General features: G+C 32.1%; 1 protein-coding gene across 1 annotated transcript; it reads left to right on the forward strand.

Annotated features, from left to right (window-relative positions):
* The first annotated feature begins 1,184 nt into the window (after positions 1-1,184).
* Positions 1,185-2,923, forward strand: LOC114734143 (uncharacterized). The gene is made up of 3 exons (XM_028921688.1): positions 1,185-1,593; positions 2,195-2,299; positions 2,406-2,923. The coding sequence occupies exons 1-3, from the start codon at positions 1,285-1,287 to the stop codon at positions 2,715-2,717; spliced, it is 726 nt and encodes a 241-aa protein (XP_028777521.1). The 5' UTR covers positions 1,185-1,284; the 3' UTR covers positions 2,718-2,923.
* Positions 2,924-15,676: the final 12,753 nt, after the last annotated feature.

Below are 15,676 nucleotides of genomic sequence, written 5' to 3' on the forward strand. Positions count from 1 at the left end.
TGACGCTTTTATTGCAAAACAAAAAAGAGTCTTACGGCTCTTTTTTTTTAAAAAAAGAAAACCAACGTCGTCTCCAGAGTCTTACTCTTTCCAGTTTAACTGAATTAAAATTCAAATTAATCAACAGTATAACAGTTCATAAAAAATCGCAACCTTTGATGTCTTTTCAAATATACATATTACAGTTTAATAAAGATTTGTTTGTACCCCCGTATTTAAATATCAGATTTTTAACAGTATATAGACTGTGTTATTGGCATACTTTGAATAGGGAAATGTAAATCTAAATTACTAGGTGACTTTAATATCAAATCGTATTTGCAAAAAAGCGTTCTCTTTTATTTTGAATTAATAATATTTCATAAATAAATGAGATCTAAGTTAATAAATTGCTAGGTGGAGAACTGCTGCCCTAAAGACAATAGCTTATACGCATTATACCATTCCCATCAACTTACGCACGTTAAATAAATTTTGAATGAATGGGTTAAACGACATAATGTTCCATTCAATTCTTTGAAAAAAAGACAAAAACTTCGTGCAAAACAAAATTGAGCACAAGTAAATAGTACTACCTCCCATCAAAATACTAGTAAGTTAATTTGAATAAATTAAGTATCCATTTAAAATGATTTATAAATAGATTTTTATAATTTACATGATATATGAAGTAAGCATATGAAAATAATTTTATTTTAACTTACATGAAACGTGTGTATAAGTGATTTTAAAGGTTAATTCTAACAAGACCTAAAATATTAATTAAGGTAGTTATTTGTAATAAATATGTATTGTATTTCTTAAAATTTCTTCTTACTAATCATTGTGTAATTAAAAGTACCATATGTATTGTATATACTTAAATTTTCTTACTAATCATGTGTAGCAATTAAAGTACCATATGATCAACATATACAATTATTATAAAGACTATTTTAAAAATATATTTAAAAAAATAAATTGAATCTAATATTTTAAATTAAATTAAATATGAAATTAACTCTGATATGGGCAGCTCCCACAACTTAATGTTTAAACTCTAAACATAAATTTACTTCCCCCAGGACGCGTGCGCAAAGCGGCAAAGGGACCTAAAACGAATAAACGACACTGACTTACATACGGCCGAACAGCGAAGCCGAAATTTACGCGGAAAAGTAAAAAATAAAAGAAAAGAAAAAAAAGGTTCTCCAAGGGCAATGCCTCCCGCACACGCCTACCGGCTCAGCGTCGCGTGACCTTTCCGCCCAGGAACTCGTGGCCGAATCAACTTCCCAACACACCATGGCTGTGCTCAGAACGCTAGCGACGTCGTTGATGATCGTGATGGCGGCGGCGGCAGTTTTCGTGGACGCAGGAGACACGAATGGAGTGTATTCTCCTTGCATGGACTCTAAGGTGGAGCGGTCTGACGGATTCACCTTTGGGATTGCATTCGCATCGAAGGAAAAATTCTTCTACAACAACACTGTCGAGTTATCCCCTTGCGATAGCAGGCTTGCCCTCTCGTCTTCCAACTCTCAGATCTCTTTGTTCAGGCCCAAGGTCGATGAGATCTCACTCCTCACTATCAATTCATCTTCTTTCACTCCGGTTCGTTCCCTTTCTTGCTCTCTCTAAATTTGCGAGTGAAATTTCTGGATAGGTTGTTCGTTTCTCTAAATTTGCGAGTTATCAGGAGGTTTACGGGACTGAGTTTGATTGGGGGAAATTATTGTAATATTTTATTTCTTAGGGTTTTTGTAGAATTTTTCGGCGATTCGATTTGCAGTTGTTACTGTTGCCTATGTAAGATTAAAGATGATTAGGCGAGTTATTTGGAAGTCGATGGCGAGTTCTTTATTGTTGATATTATTTTGCATTATGCTGCTCAATAGAGAATTTGAGTTATGGTGGTTTTGTGCAAGTACGCAACCTTGCGCTTCTGGCCTCTAATAGCAGCAAAACAAATAATGATTCAACCCGCCCTTGTCGAGTTTAGGTTCTTCGCAGTAACATTGTGCGGCGTTGATCCAGCTGCCCATATTTTTCCTAGCGAACATTAGTTGGATTATTTTTATTACGTAAATAGGGTGCGGTACCTTTCTAACATCTGCTCTGATAAACTCATTGAACTGTCTGTTTTTTGTGAATTAGCGTGTATATGACTACTTTTCTGTCTCTGGGCATTCATTAAAGTTCTTGATGTGGCCAGGACACCTATGGCCATATGGTTGCGTTTGCTGGTAGCAAATACGCGGCAAGGTCTCCTCCTGCATTTGTTGCAAACAACACGTTTACTGTGACTAGTTTTACTCTTGTAAGTAGATAATGAAAGTTCCTTTCGAGATATATATATTGGTTTTCCATATTGTTTTTGAAGACCATAATCCTTATTGAGAAGCAACTGAAATTTGGCATTGCAGATCCTTGAGTTTAAGAGGGGCAGGCTGCAAAATTTATATTGGAAGAGAGATGGTTGTGCTAAATGCTCAGGAAACTCCAACTTTGTGTGTCTCAACAATCAAGACTGTGCACTGAAGACTACCAGCTGCAAGAGTCATGGAGGACCTGTGGATTGTAGTATTGGGATACAAACGGCGTTCTCTGGTACAGATAAACATCTTTCGGTTCTCAACTCCTGGTATGAAGTAGAAAAGCTCCGCCAGTATTCACTTTATGCCCTTTATTCCAATCTGAGGGATTCCCTCACTAGTCAGTTTAACAGTTTCTTCTGATGCGCTTTAGGCGATGCGTATATTTCATTTATGCTGTTATGGTGCGATTCATGTGTTTGCTTGCATTCCATCAGGTTTTATAATCACGCATATTCTTATTTCCCCTTTCCAATCGAAATACAGTTGTGAGAACTGAGAACCATGGTGTGTAAATTTGTATATTAAAGCTTATTTTTGCACAAATAGATTATGTGTGAATTTGTTGCCTATTGTTCCTTGCCTCCGAGATGGATCCAGGACGACTACTGTCATCTTTTAATTCCCATAGTCCTGTTCCTGCAGCTGGCAACCCAACGTCACTTCCCATAGTCCTGTTCCTGCAGCTGGCAACCCAACGTCACTTCCTTCACCTAAACTTTCAAAGCTTCCCCCATTATTTCCACTAATACTTGGAAGTGGCGCTGGCCACTTCATATGGTCACCTCCGAAGAAGAAAACAAAGGGTAAGAAAGAGAAATGCCATTAATTGGAGCCATGGTTTTGCTTTAGGGCCCAATTGTGGATGTGAGATTAACGCAGGCCGAATCTCTTTTTTCTTTTTAATTATTATTATTTACTTCTTTTCTTTTCTTTGCTTTTTGGGCTAAAATATGGGCTTGTTCAGTGTTCATTACTTCAATTTTGAAGTGGTCGTATCTCGCATAAATAACACAATAGACCACTAATATCATTGACTGAAAAATGAAACGACGCTCCACATGACCTGTACGGTTTAAATAAATTATTAATAATTCCTCTCGCTAGCCTAATTCCCGCTAGACTCGTTGATGAACAAAGTCTTAAAAACCAGATCACTCTATATTTCTTTTTTCTTAAAATTCAAGGTGATTAATAAACTTTGAGCACAAAACTAATTTAGTAAGGGGTTTAAGTAATTAAACTTGGTCCGGCAAAAAAAAAGGTCAGAACTTCCCATTTAGGTCCTTTACTTTCCCTCGAGATTGCAATTTCGTTTGCGAGCTTGGTATTCAAATATGCACTTGTTCGTCGTAAGTATCTCCACTAATGTTGCCTAACCCACAACAAATGCGCATTGATATTAAATAATTGTTCTTAGTGTCTTACAATATTAGTTATATATAGTTCGTCATCGCGCAATGATAAAAACGTCCAACTTTTGCTTCATTGGTGCCTCCATCACAAAGAATTAAGAAAGTTACGAAGAGATAGTTGCAGAAGATTATTAGGCAGATTTTTCAATTTGTAATAATCCAAAGAAGAATTGTTTATAATAACTTGACAATCGGATTGTCCAAAATCTAATCAGCTCTATATGCAAATGACATGGATATAGAAACGCCAAGCCATTTGTTTGATGCTTAGTGGTTACTCCACTTCTAAACCTATCACACTCTTTATCATTCACTCTGCCACAAATGACGAAAACAATTTAAAAAGTCGAGTATGATTAGCGTTGATTTGTCTAAACTGTGTTAGTTTGCAATCATATTCACAAAAGAGTACGATTCTCTCATATTACATAGATATTAAATGTGGGCACTTATTATAAGTGGATTCGAATTTTGGCTTATCATCTTGTGAATGCCTAGTTCTTTTCGCTAGATTTAACTTTCATTAGTTAATCATTCACCATTTTATCATCTTAAGAAGCAAAGGAAAAGGAATTCATTCTGATTATACATACATACAAATATTTGTTCCCAGAAAAATATTATTCGTATGGGGAACATTGGCAGAAGTGCAATGTATTATGAGATATCCCGTATAAATAATAAATAATTTAATCAAAACCTTGTTTAATCGAGCATATTTGTGTTTAAGCCCCAGCAATTGATCTGGATCGTGAGTTCCATAAACCCTAACAATAATAATAATTTTGAATTAATCGAAGCGTAGCGTCAAAAGCGTTTTTGTCTGAACTCTGAAGTCTGTATTGTTGCGAAAGAGTACTTAGATGTTGATTTGCCATGATGTCCACTACCTTTTCTTGGGAATAAAGATGTGATTTTGGACGCATGCTCTTCCTTTTCTTCGTTTGTGATCATCGCTTCTGTCCCTTCACATCACGTTGACCTAATTTCTTGGATCTTCTTCCTCAATCTTCCCCCTATTAGTTTGCCTTCTTCACCTCTCCATTTATATAAATTAAATCCTCACTACGATACTGTGGTTTTTAAACACAATCATTGCTTCATGTTTACTGTTACTTGATTTGCTTCCCCGTGTAGTTTTCATATTTTATCTGTTCGATCAGTACTGCTTCTAATTAATGTATAATATGTTTGTTATTATATATAGATTAATAATCCTTTTTTTTTTTTTTGGTTGCTTAGTGGAAGAGCAAATTAATGAATTCTTCACGCTTAATTTGTCATTTTATGTCATTCGCATCTATGTGTATATTTTGTGAATTTTCTAGTGCGTTCATTATGCACTTACTTAATCTGTTTTCGATCTTCCACTATAACATTTTTATGTGTTCAAATTAAAGTTGATTTAAATTGAACCCAAATCATGAACAGGAACAAACCCAAAGTCAGATCCACTATTCTGCTACACAGTTGCCCTTAAATCCCTAGTCTTAAATCCGAAAATCTGAAGACTGAGGTGAATATTGTAGACTCTATAGGTTCCGTGTCTTTCTCACCCATTAAATCATCCATAGCAGACTTTGCGTTCAGCGAAAGGTTAATTTTGCCAATATTAATATTTTATGACATCGAAGACCTTCTTTTCTAAGTAACAAAATTGTATTAATAAGGTCGCCACTCAATACTGACTGAGAGACGCTAATTATCTGATGTCTGAGAAATTAAATTTACACACAGGAAAAAAAGCCACATTATCTGTGACTGATTTGTTATGAATTTATGCTTTATATTCATATATATGAACCATAATGCCAATATATATTCTCCTATCCTCTCTCTCTCTCTCTCTCTCTCTCACTATAGCTGTGTTACTGTCGAAGAGTGAGAGAGAGAATAGTGAAGCGTGAGAGTTGATAAATTGTCATAATCATTTGGGTTGACTTGCTTGGGTGATACACATCACCCCAAAAGCGATGTAAATTAAATGTGTATATAGAGATTATAGATAATTAAGCTAGTTTGCTTTTAGAATCGCTCAACAATTAATTAGCACAAAACTATATATATATAATATTCCTTTTCACTCGTCCTCTGCATCATCAATGATACCACCCTTATCATCGCCGCGACATATGACTGCTGATTGCGGGGTGAATTCATGTGTTTTCTAGTAAAAAGTTATTCACTTTCACTGTTTAATTAAATTAATTAGTTTATCCATCGGTTTAATTAGCACTAACATTTAATCATATATTTGACGTACCGCACGTACGGTATTACAGAGATCAGGACTCGAGCTCTTTCGTACGAACCTCTACTTTTACCATCAAGCTAAGTGTTAATCGTCCCAGATGCAAGCACATAGCGTATATCTCTATATGTCTAGCTAGCTATAGCTAGATGGCCATCTTTAGTTTAGCTCGTCTCCTTTGCCCACAATTATCCTGAGAACTTTAAACAAGCGACGTCATATAGGTAGCCATGGGGCGACACTTGTATAGAAATTAATACAAGTGAGGCACACACAGAGACACAAAACTACAAGACAGAAAGTGAAGGAGAGAAGAAGACGATGAAGTTGTTGAGTCATATTTGCACAATTTGGTGGACAAGACATGGAAAAGAATTATAGTGTAAGACATAAATAGAAAGGAGGGTGGGTGGTGTTGGACGAACAAAGGAAGCATAACACTACTATATAGATCCACACTCAAACAAAAGCGTTATATCCACTTTGTACAACGTGCATGTCTCTTTCCCCCACTCTATATTATCCCCCACCCACTCAAAGCCATGTATATCCAAAATGGTGGTGCTAGTGGCGTTGGTGTCTGATAATTAATTCATGTTTAATATTAGTAAGAGTGTTTAGATTAGTTTTTTAAAAATAATTTTACAGAATTTAAGATAAATATGTGAAAAGAGCCTTGACTTGCAAAAAAAAACTGTTTTTTTAAAATGCTTTTTTGGGTTTCAACTTTCAAACACCCTGATTGAGAAAAGTAAAGTAACCTTGTTTATTATCAATCGTTGTGGAATGCAAATGTGGAATCTCCGACCTTGTTTGTCTATGTGCCCTTACGCTAGATTCCCACTTGGATTCCCCATTCCCCTCCTCCTTTTCCCTCTCCAGTCTCCACGCGTTCAAATACTGTCTCGTCGGGGTTATGTGCATGAACAAATTCAAAATATGTCCATTGTTGATTAATTATATTACCTCTTATCTTAAATATAAGAACTAGTTAACTAATTTGAATAGATTAAAAAAATAAATTTAGTCAGTTATTTGTAATAAATAGGTGTTGTCTTTTCTAAAATATTCTTACTAATTAAGTTTATTGGTTAGCACTATTATTATTAGAATGACTATCTTAAAAAAAATAAATATGAGAGGCAAGTCGATTGAGGCCTTAAATTTAAGGTCAAAGTAAAAATCAAATGAAAACTTATATCAAGGATCGGAGATAGTATAAAAGAAATAAATCAACTTACATATTCATCATGTGAACATGCACGTTCATGTCTGTGATCCATCGATTTAGTGTATCTAGCTAATTCATCAACAAGAGGTGTATGAGCTTTGTTTTCTTAAAACGAACACTACAAAGTTGTAAGACCTTGAGAGGAAATGAAAGGCTAAAAAAAAAAAAAAGGCTCTTTGATTGCCTTTACTGCTGATAAGGTTTCTTGAAGAGCGAAAGTCTATATATTGGGTCCCATTATGCCAGAAATTATTAACTACTTTTCAATAACCAAGTTATGTTCATATGTTAATAAGGTTGTTGACTTGTTAGGACTTGGTAAAGCCAGATGAGGATGTTCTTGTGTTGTTTATCTGTAAAGTTGAACTTTTTATAATTTTTTTTTTTAAAAAAAACAGATTTTGTCATTGTTATAGCCTTAGCGAGGAAGCAAGATTTAGAGGAATCGATGCCGAATATTCCCCTCCCCGCGTGCTAGTCAGCGAATCTTGCCATAGTTCTCATCAAAATTGTTTGGAAAAAAAAATACTCCTCCACCTTAATACTACTTCTCCGATTCTTAATATAAGACCCTATTTAACTTTTATTTTGATCCTAAATATAAGACCCCAATTCACTTTGTCTCTCATTTTTACTTAATTTTTTTCAAGATAGCCCTTCTAATAATTTTAGTTCTAGTCAATACACTTGATTAGCAAGGATATTTTAGGAAAGATAACATTTATTTAAGAGAAATAACTAACTCAACTTACTTCCTTAATCTCCTCAAATTAGTCAACTGGCTCTTATAATTAGGACCGGAGGTAGTATAAGATCTATTTAACTAATTAATTAGATTTAAAAAGTTAGGTAAATTAGTTAATTATAAGAAATATGTTATGTTTTTCCTAAAACACCATAATTAACTTTCTTGATATCCTCCATTCCTCACTTACTTGATTATGGTTAAAGGAATATCTATAATATAAAAAATAGGTCTTATATTGAGATCATAATTAGCTTAAAAATTAGGTCCTATATTAAGTACAAGAGGAGTAACTTTTTTAGCTTCCAAAGCCCCCGGAAGATGGATCAGACTGATAATTAAATTAATTAGTAAATAAGGTCGAACGAATCACAAGAGAATAACTCGCCCTCTATAAAGTAATTAGAAAGTAGCCATATACTTATCTTTCCTTCAACAACAAAAACTTTTATATTTTAATAGGATTGACCTAATTTGTTATTTAATGGCGCACGAGTGAGCTAATTGTATAAAAGTTTTATAGATGAATTGTTATACGAAATTAATTTATTGTTTTTTAAAATAAATACGTTAATTGCAAGAATAGGCTGTACAAGATATTAAAACTCCGAAGAATTATTCGAGGACTTGCAATGACAATACTTTTGAACTTAATATTTAAGTGGCATTCTGACATTTGAATTTAGTTTGCAGGATAAATTGTTGTCTAGTTTTATATTTATTTTAATTTCTAAAAATCATATTCCCTTCATTAAAAAAATTGAAGATATCCGTCGTATCTCTCCGTATTGATAGATGTTATCTTTCCAGTGTTCAATTATATGGCGAACACAGATATAATATAAGCATGCATCAATAAAAATAACTAATAATGATTTTGCTTTCAAGCATACACAAATAAAAATACACATGGCACGTGCGAGTTTCTTTGTTTGTGATCCGAAGCTAATATCTTGTTTCTCTTAGTAAATTATCAGCAGTTTCTTGTAAGTCAAGGCAACTCCTTTCATATACTTATTTCGTATTTCGTAAATCATGATTGAAAAATTATTTATAACTTATTTTAAATGAGTCCTAAATATGTGTTCGAGGAAGTTCTGGTAAATGTTAGTCATCTTACACAGCATAATTAATCTAAAAATGGGGAAATTTTTGAGACGATCACATAATCACATATGCTACATTAAGTTTATATGGAATTGTGCTATATTAAGTTTTTTTACTTGGAAAAATGACCCAAAAAAAAAACAATATGCTACATGCATGAATTGTAGGACACCATCGAAATTTTTTACTCTGCTTTTGTTTTATAACTGACTTTAAGCTTGAGTAAAAGAAGAGGGTTGTACTAGGCCCTCAACAACTAATAAATAATGCAATTAAAAGTCTGTTAAATCTTTTGATGATTCGACGGATGAACGAAGAAATAATGATTTTTTTTTTAAACCACCGAAGAAATAATGATTTATAGTCATTTTTTAAAATAATTTTAATAACAGGTCATATTGACTTAGAGAGATGACGATGATTGATGATCACTCCAAAATCAGCTGTAGTTTTCCCTAAAACTCGTATGCCTCCTCTTTTACGGATATTTTTGAGACAGCAAATGACAATGTGACATTTCCTCGCGCCCGTCCCTCGTTCATTTTAATTTCCCACATGACATTTGCTGTCTTAAAATTATAAAAGGCCAATATATATAATTCTTATAAATTCTCTAATGTTTGTTTGTTCCCTGTATATTAATAGATTGATTTGCACTATTTGGCAAAGATTTCTCAAGGACCCGCATGCAATTTTTATTTTTTCCCTCATTACATATTAAATTGATTTACACTATTTTTATCTATTTTTTTATTGGATATCTTTTTGTTTCAAATGCATATCATCACTATTATACGAAATATTCACGTCAGGCTTATTGAAAAAATAACATAGAATATATATGTTTTATCAGCTCTTAAAAATTTAATTTCACGCTTGAATGAATAGAAAATACAACACGAAATTTAAGCAGGAAACATTTTCAAACCACATTTAAAAAAAAAAAAAACATTGAACGGAAAGGCTCTTTTAATATATTAGCCGCTGACTATTTCCAAAGTAAACGAAATGCCTTCCCCTGCAATGGAGTAACCCCTTCGCCGTTAATTACATAAACTTAAAATGTTTAGGATTTTTTATTTATTAGTTTTTTAACAATTAAGGATGTTTTTGTGCATAAAACCTCAATTATTAGTTGGCATCGATTGAGTCGTTCATCAACTTTTTCCCCTCCACAGTTTACTAAGTTTCATGCTAATTTCCCTCGAATTATTACACGCAAGTATACATGCATAAACCAGATACTCTGGAGATTGATTAAATAATCGAGATCATGGCAGATTTTGATCTGTTTAGTCTCTATTTAACTTTGTTAAACCATTCACCTGCCTGGGTCTTCCTTCTTTCAATGACTATCATAGCTACGAGTCATCACGTACTCAACATGTTCATCATTATAAACTTGATTAAAATTTGATCGGAATAGTCTAGATTTAAAATTGTTAATATGCAATTTTTTATTATAAATTTATTTTTAAAGAAATTAAATATCAGTTACAAATATTATTCTTATTTTAAAGTTGACATTTATTAAAATAAAAAATTATTTTAAATTCAAATAAAAATCAAATTAAATCCGATTATTTAAATTAATTTAAATGGTGAAATGAACACTCCATGCTCTCATCGTGCATGCAATGGGCCACCCATGAGAAGCACTGGAATGTAATAAGAAATATCTAATCCAATTACCGCAGTAATAAAATAAGAAGAAGGTGGGGGGGTGGGGGGTTAAAGCAGGAAAGGGACTGGAGCCACTCTTCTGCTGAACTAACCTTAAAAGTTAAATCCAAGAGAAAAAACCACGAAAAAATAGTGCAGCTTTGGGGATCCGACACACTGATGTTAACATGTGGTCCTTCATATTTACATACTTGAGCTAGTGGTTAAAATAATTAAGGCGTGGGCAATTGTGCTATAGCAGTTACTAGGTCGAGGTTCAAATCGGAAAAGGGAAAACAGAAGAAAAATAAAATAAAGTAAATAATATTAAGAAGAGACAGGCGAAATAGAATAAGAGGGCTGGGTTATACAGCCCTACGTATTTAGTGTATGTACTAAATATAAAGATTAGTTTGATTTTTAATTTGGTTTTAAATATAAGAATTTAATTCATTTTACCTTTCATATTTATCTATATTTTTTAAAGTAGTCATTGTAGTAATTGCACGTGTTAAAGATTTCAGTAAATAGTAATTCTAGCTAATACACATGATTAGCAAAGTATTTAAGAAAAATAATACATATTTAGTATAAATAACTAACTTAAAAAAAATTTTTAAATATATTTAAATTAGTTAATTAGTTCTTATGTTAATGATTGGATTGGGTAATAGTACCTGGTATCATGCTAGGTTTATTGAGGATATGCTAAACCCAAATTTTGTTGTTGTTCTTTTTTAAAAAAAAGAAAAAACAACGAAGCTCAATGTGGAAACGCGAAAAAGAGTACAAGACAAAAATCTTTCAGTGTTCCCTGCGGATGATGACGGGGAGCCAGCCGCAAAATCCCATTCAGGTTTTAAAAAAAAAAAAACTGCAAAATCCCGTAGATAAAACCCAGCCAATTTTCTCTTTCTTCTTCCACTATCAATAACGACAATAAAACCATTCACTTTTTTAATATCCCCGTCAACTAATATCATACTCATTTGATTTTATTTATAAAGTATTTTATTATATTTCATATAAATAAATAAAAAAATAAATTTTATTGACTCTTCATTAAAATATGATAACATTGTAACTTAATTTCTATTTAATATATGTACTTTTAAAAAAATAACTAGCAATATTATAATAAATAAAAGATAAAATAGTATATTCATACTAAAAATTTAACAAAATGGAGTATAAACAGGACCAAAAAAATTTATTCTTTCTTTGCCTTATAAAAACCTAAGGAGTATAATTTGTAGTTAAATATATTATTCCAAAAGTGCTGAGTGAAATTATGATTGCTAGCCAAAACAAAAAGAATTGACTTTGTGGCTCATCTTATAAGCTATAGTACCGTAGTCACGTTTCCTTGAACATGGCACACTATCCATTCATGGTGACGAAGATTTGGCCAGCATATAAAAATGCTTGTATTTTTTTTTACCACAGAAAAATGTTTATGTTAAATGTATGACGCAGTGGCTTATTAGACATGAGCTTCACTATCTCGTATGATTAATAGGGGCACAAATCTATTTAAATTAGTTAACTAGTTCTTATGTTAATGATTGGATTGGGTAATAGTACGTGGTATCATGCTAGGTTTATAGAGGATATGCTAAACCCAAATTTTTTGTTGTTCTTTTTTTTTTTAAAAAAAAAGAAAAAACAATGAAGCTCAATGTGGAAACGCGAAAAAGAGTATAAGACAAAAATCTTTCAGTGTTCCCTGTGGATAATGACGGGGAGCCAGCCGCAAAATCCCATTCAGGTTTTGAAAAGAAAAAAAAAAACTGCAAAATCCCGTAGATAAAACCCAGCCAATTTTCTCTTTCTTCTTCCACTATCAATAACGACAATAAAACCGTTCACTTTTTTAATATCCCCGTCAACTAATATCATGCTCATTTGATTTTATTTATAAAGTATTTTATTATATTTCATATAAATAAATAAAAAAATAAATTTTATTGACTCTTCATTAAAATATGATAACATGTAACTTAATTTCTATTTAATATATATACTTTTAAAAAAAAACTATCAATATTATAATAAATAAAAGATAAAATAGTATATTCATACTAAAAATTTAACAAAATGGAGTATGAACAGGACCAAAAAAATTTATTCTTTCTTTGCCTTATAAAAAGGACCTAAGGAGTATAATTTGTAGTTAAATATATTATTCCAAAAGTGCTGAGTGAAATTATGATTGCTAGCCAAAACAAAAAGAATTGACTTTGTGGCTCATCTTATAAGCTATAGTACCGTAGTCACGTTTCCTTGAACATGGCACACTATCCATTCATGGTGACGAAGATTTGGCCAGCATATAAAAATGCTTGTATTTTTTTTGACCAGAAAAAATGTTTATGTTAAATGTATGACGCAGTGGCTTATTAATGACATGAGCTTCACTATCTCGTATGATTAATAGGGGCACAATATAAAGTAAATAATACTGTACAATAAATGTACATGACAACGATCCACTGTTCGTTACTCGTACAAACAGGAAATCACTCCTATGGATCTCTCATGAAAAGAAATGATGGATTAATCTACAGTCAAAAGTATTCTCATAGTTTCTCTCGTTGATTTTATTTAAAACACTAATCCTAATTATAAGAGCTAGTTGACTAATTTGAGGAGTTTAAAGAAAAAAGTTAAGTTAGTTATTTGCAACAAATATGTGTTGTCTTTCCTAAAATATCCTTACTAATCAGGTATATTGGTTAGAACTATTATTGTTAGAAGGATTACTTTGGGAAAAAATACATAAATATGAGAGACAAAGTGGATTGTGATTCTATATTTATTACCAAAATAAAAGTCAAACAAGATTTTATATTAAGGATCGGAAGTAGTATAAGTTACTTAAAATGTAATTAATATTTATTTATTGATTTTATCTTTGTAATTAACGTCTAAATATAACTCATTGTTTTTTTCTTCATAATTTCCTTTAATGTAGGTAAAATTTGAAAAAAAAATCAATTTAAAATTAATAAATTAATTACCATTTTTTAATTAAAATCAATAAACTAGTTAAAATGACTTATGAATTCTAAAGAGTCATATAAAGTACCTAGAAAAGTGTATTAAATGCTATTAATTTTACTACTTAGTTACTTTAGCGTTGCATATTTGTGTAGTCAAGGTAAAGATCACTCTATCCCCTCTGTTATAAAAAACAACTACTTAAATCACGCGATTCAAAAAGTATTATTTAAATTTAGTTACATGTCAAAATATATATGTTTTTTCAGTTATATCATTGATTTTTATCATGAGATATATTTATTAGGATAAAAGTGAAAATGACAATTTAAAATTTTAGACAAAAAGTATTTGTTTCTTATACTTAAAAATATCACTATGAGAGATATTATTTTTGATAAAAAGGAAGAAAGAGAGAGAATATTATCAATTCAAGTACACGTTTAGTATCATTAAAAAAAAAAAAGCATCGTTACACTTAATGAGACAGTTCTTTTTTTTTTTTTTAACATTTACCTCACACAATACAAAAGTTGTTTAAAAGAACCTAACCTAAACTAAACACCCGCATTTTTAAATTTATCATTTTTTTAATTAAAAGATAATTTTATTCAAACTAAATAAAAAGATTACACATGAGAGGCTAGCCTATTACACATGGCTAATTTAAGTAAAACCCAAATAAATCAGAAGAAAAAGCCGACCCATTACTAAAATAAGAAAACAACATATTATGAATGAAACCAAAAAAAAAAAACATAACAGTTAGCATTTTGAAAACCAACCAAAGTTTGAATACCCACATCGCTACCAAATCCAACATTGCTTAAAGTCTTAAAACGTAGGAGATATTACTCGGAGAATTGACCTCACTTCTTGAGGAGGGGACAGTTTTAAAAGAATGAAAACCTAAGGTTAAGGAACAAGTAGGCCTGATTGAAGGAAGCAAATAATTACCCCAGATTTTGATAAAGTTGGATCAGGCATAGTAAGAAACTAGAAACCTCTAAATTGTTGATAACGGTGGGAGGGTGGTCCCCATAATAAACACATCAACCATCAAACACTTAGATTGACTAGTAAAGGGTCATTCTAACTTAACTAAGAGAGCTCTAGTTCAAGCCCTGAGAATACAGTAGCATTAAATACCTGGTGAGGGCTAGCCGTTCTTGAAGTTCTACAATGCCTGAATCTGGATTAGTCTGAGCCCATAGAGTACTTGTGTTGTGGGCTAGTTAGGAGACCGGATTAAAAAATTCAAACAAAAATAAAAGTAAACACGTCAAGTGGATTAATTTTCCAATTAAAAGGCACCCAAGTGCTTAAGAGATTATAGTTTTCTAATTAAAAGGCATCGAAGGACTTAAGAGATTATAAATAGCAGATAGGAACAAGTGCTTTTCTTTATTGGTACCAAAGCAGCCTTAAGCAATTTGCTCATATTTTAATTTTGAAAACAAACAGACCGATCAGACAAGGGATTAGTTGCAGCAAGAACGGGAATGGCTCAACGGCATATCACCATTACCAATATGTCAATAGTATAAGAATATATGTTTAAGAAAATAGACAGCGCCACTAATCCCGACGTCCCCATAAATTTTAGCATGTTATTTTAGGCTGGGTTCGGATACAGAAACCCACTTTAATCATTTAAATTTTATGATTTATGAAGTAATGCGCTAACACACATATTGCCCCACGATACACAAATACAACACACACACGCACATTTCTCACAGCACCTAATTTGTAATAACTTGTTAATGATAGTTTCGAAACCCCTGTAAGTTTTTGTCCACGCGCCAATATGATATCACACAAGTTGAAAACGCACAAACTCGGATTGGCATCAGGCCTCGTTAGATTTTTACTGGATTACACGCGCTCAACTTACTTTGTAGATAAAAT

Source organism: Neltuma alba, unplaced genomic scaffold (assembly GCF_004799145.2).
Source record: "Neltuma alba isolate B1F8T4 unplaced genomic scaffold, ASM479914v2 tig00013081_pilon, whole genome shotgun sequence".
Classification (NCBI taxonomy): Eukaryota; Viridiplantae; Streptophyta; class Magnoliopsida; order Fabales; family Fabaceae; genus Neltuma; species Neltuma alba.

What these genes read in the sequence shown, in the direction of transcription:
- LOC114734143 (XM_028921688.1), top strand. Translation starts at nt 1,285, where the DNA reads ATGGCTGTGCTCAGAACGCTAGCGACGTCGTTGATGATCGTGATGGCG. An exon ending in ATTCATCTTCTTTCACTCCG is followed by an intron (nt 1,594 to 2,194) that starts GTTCGTTCCCTT and finishes TGATGTGGCCAG; the next exon opens with GACACCTATGGCCATATGGT. An exon ending in CTGTGACTAGTTTTACTCTT is followed by an intron (nt 2,300 to 2,405) that starts GTAAGTAGATAA and finishes TTGGCATTGCAG; the next exon opens with ATCCTTGAGTTTAAGAGGGG.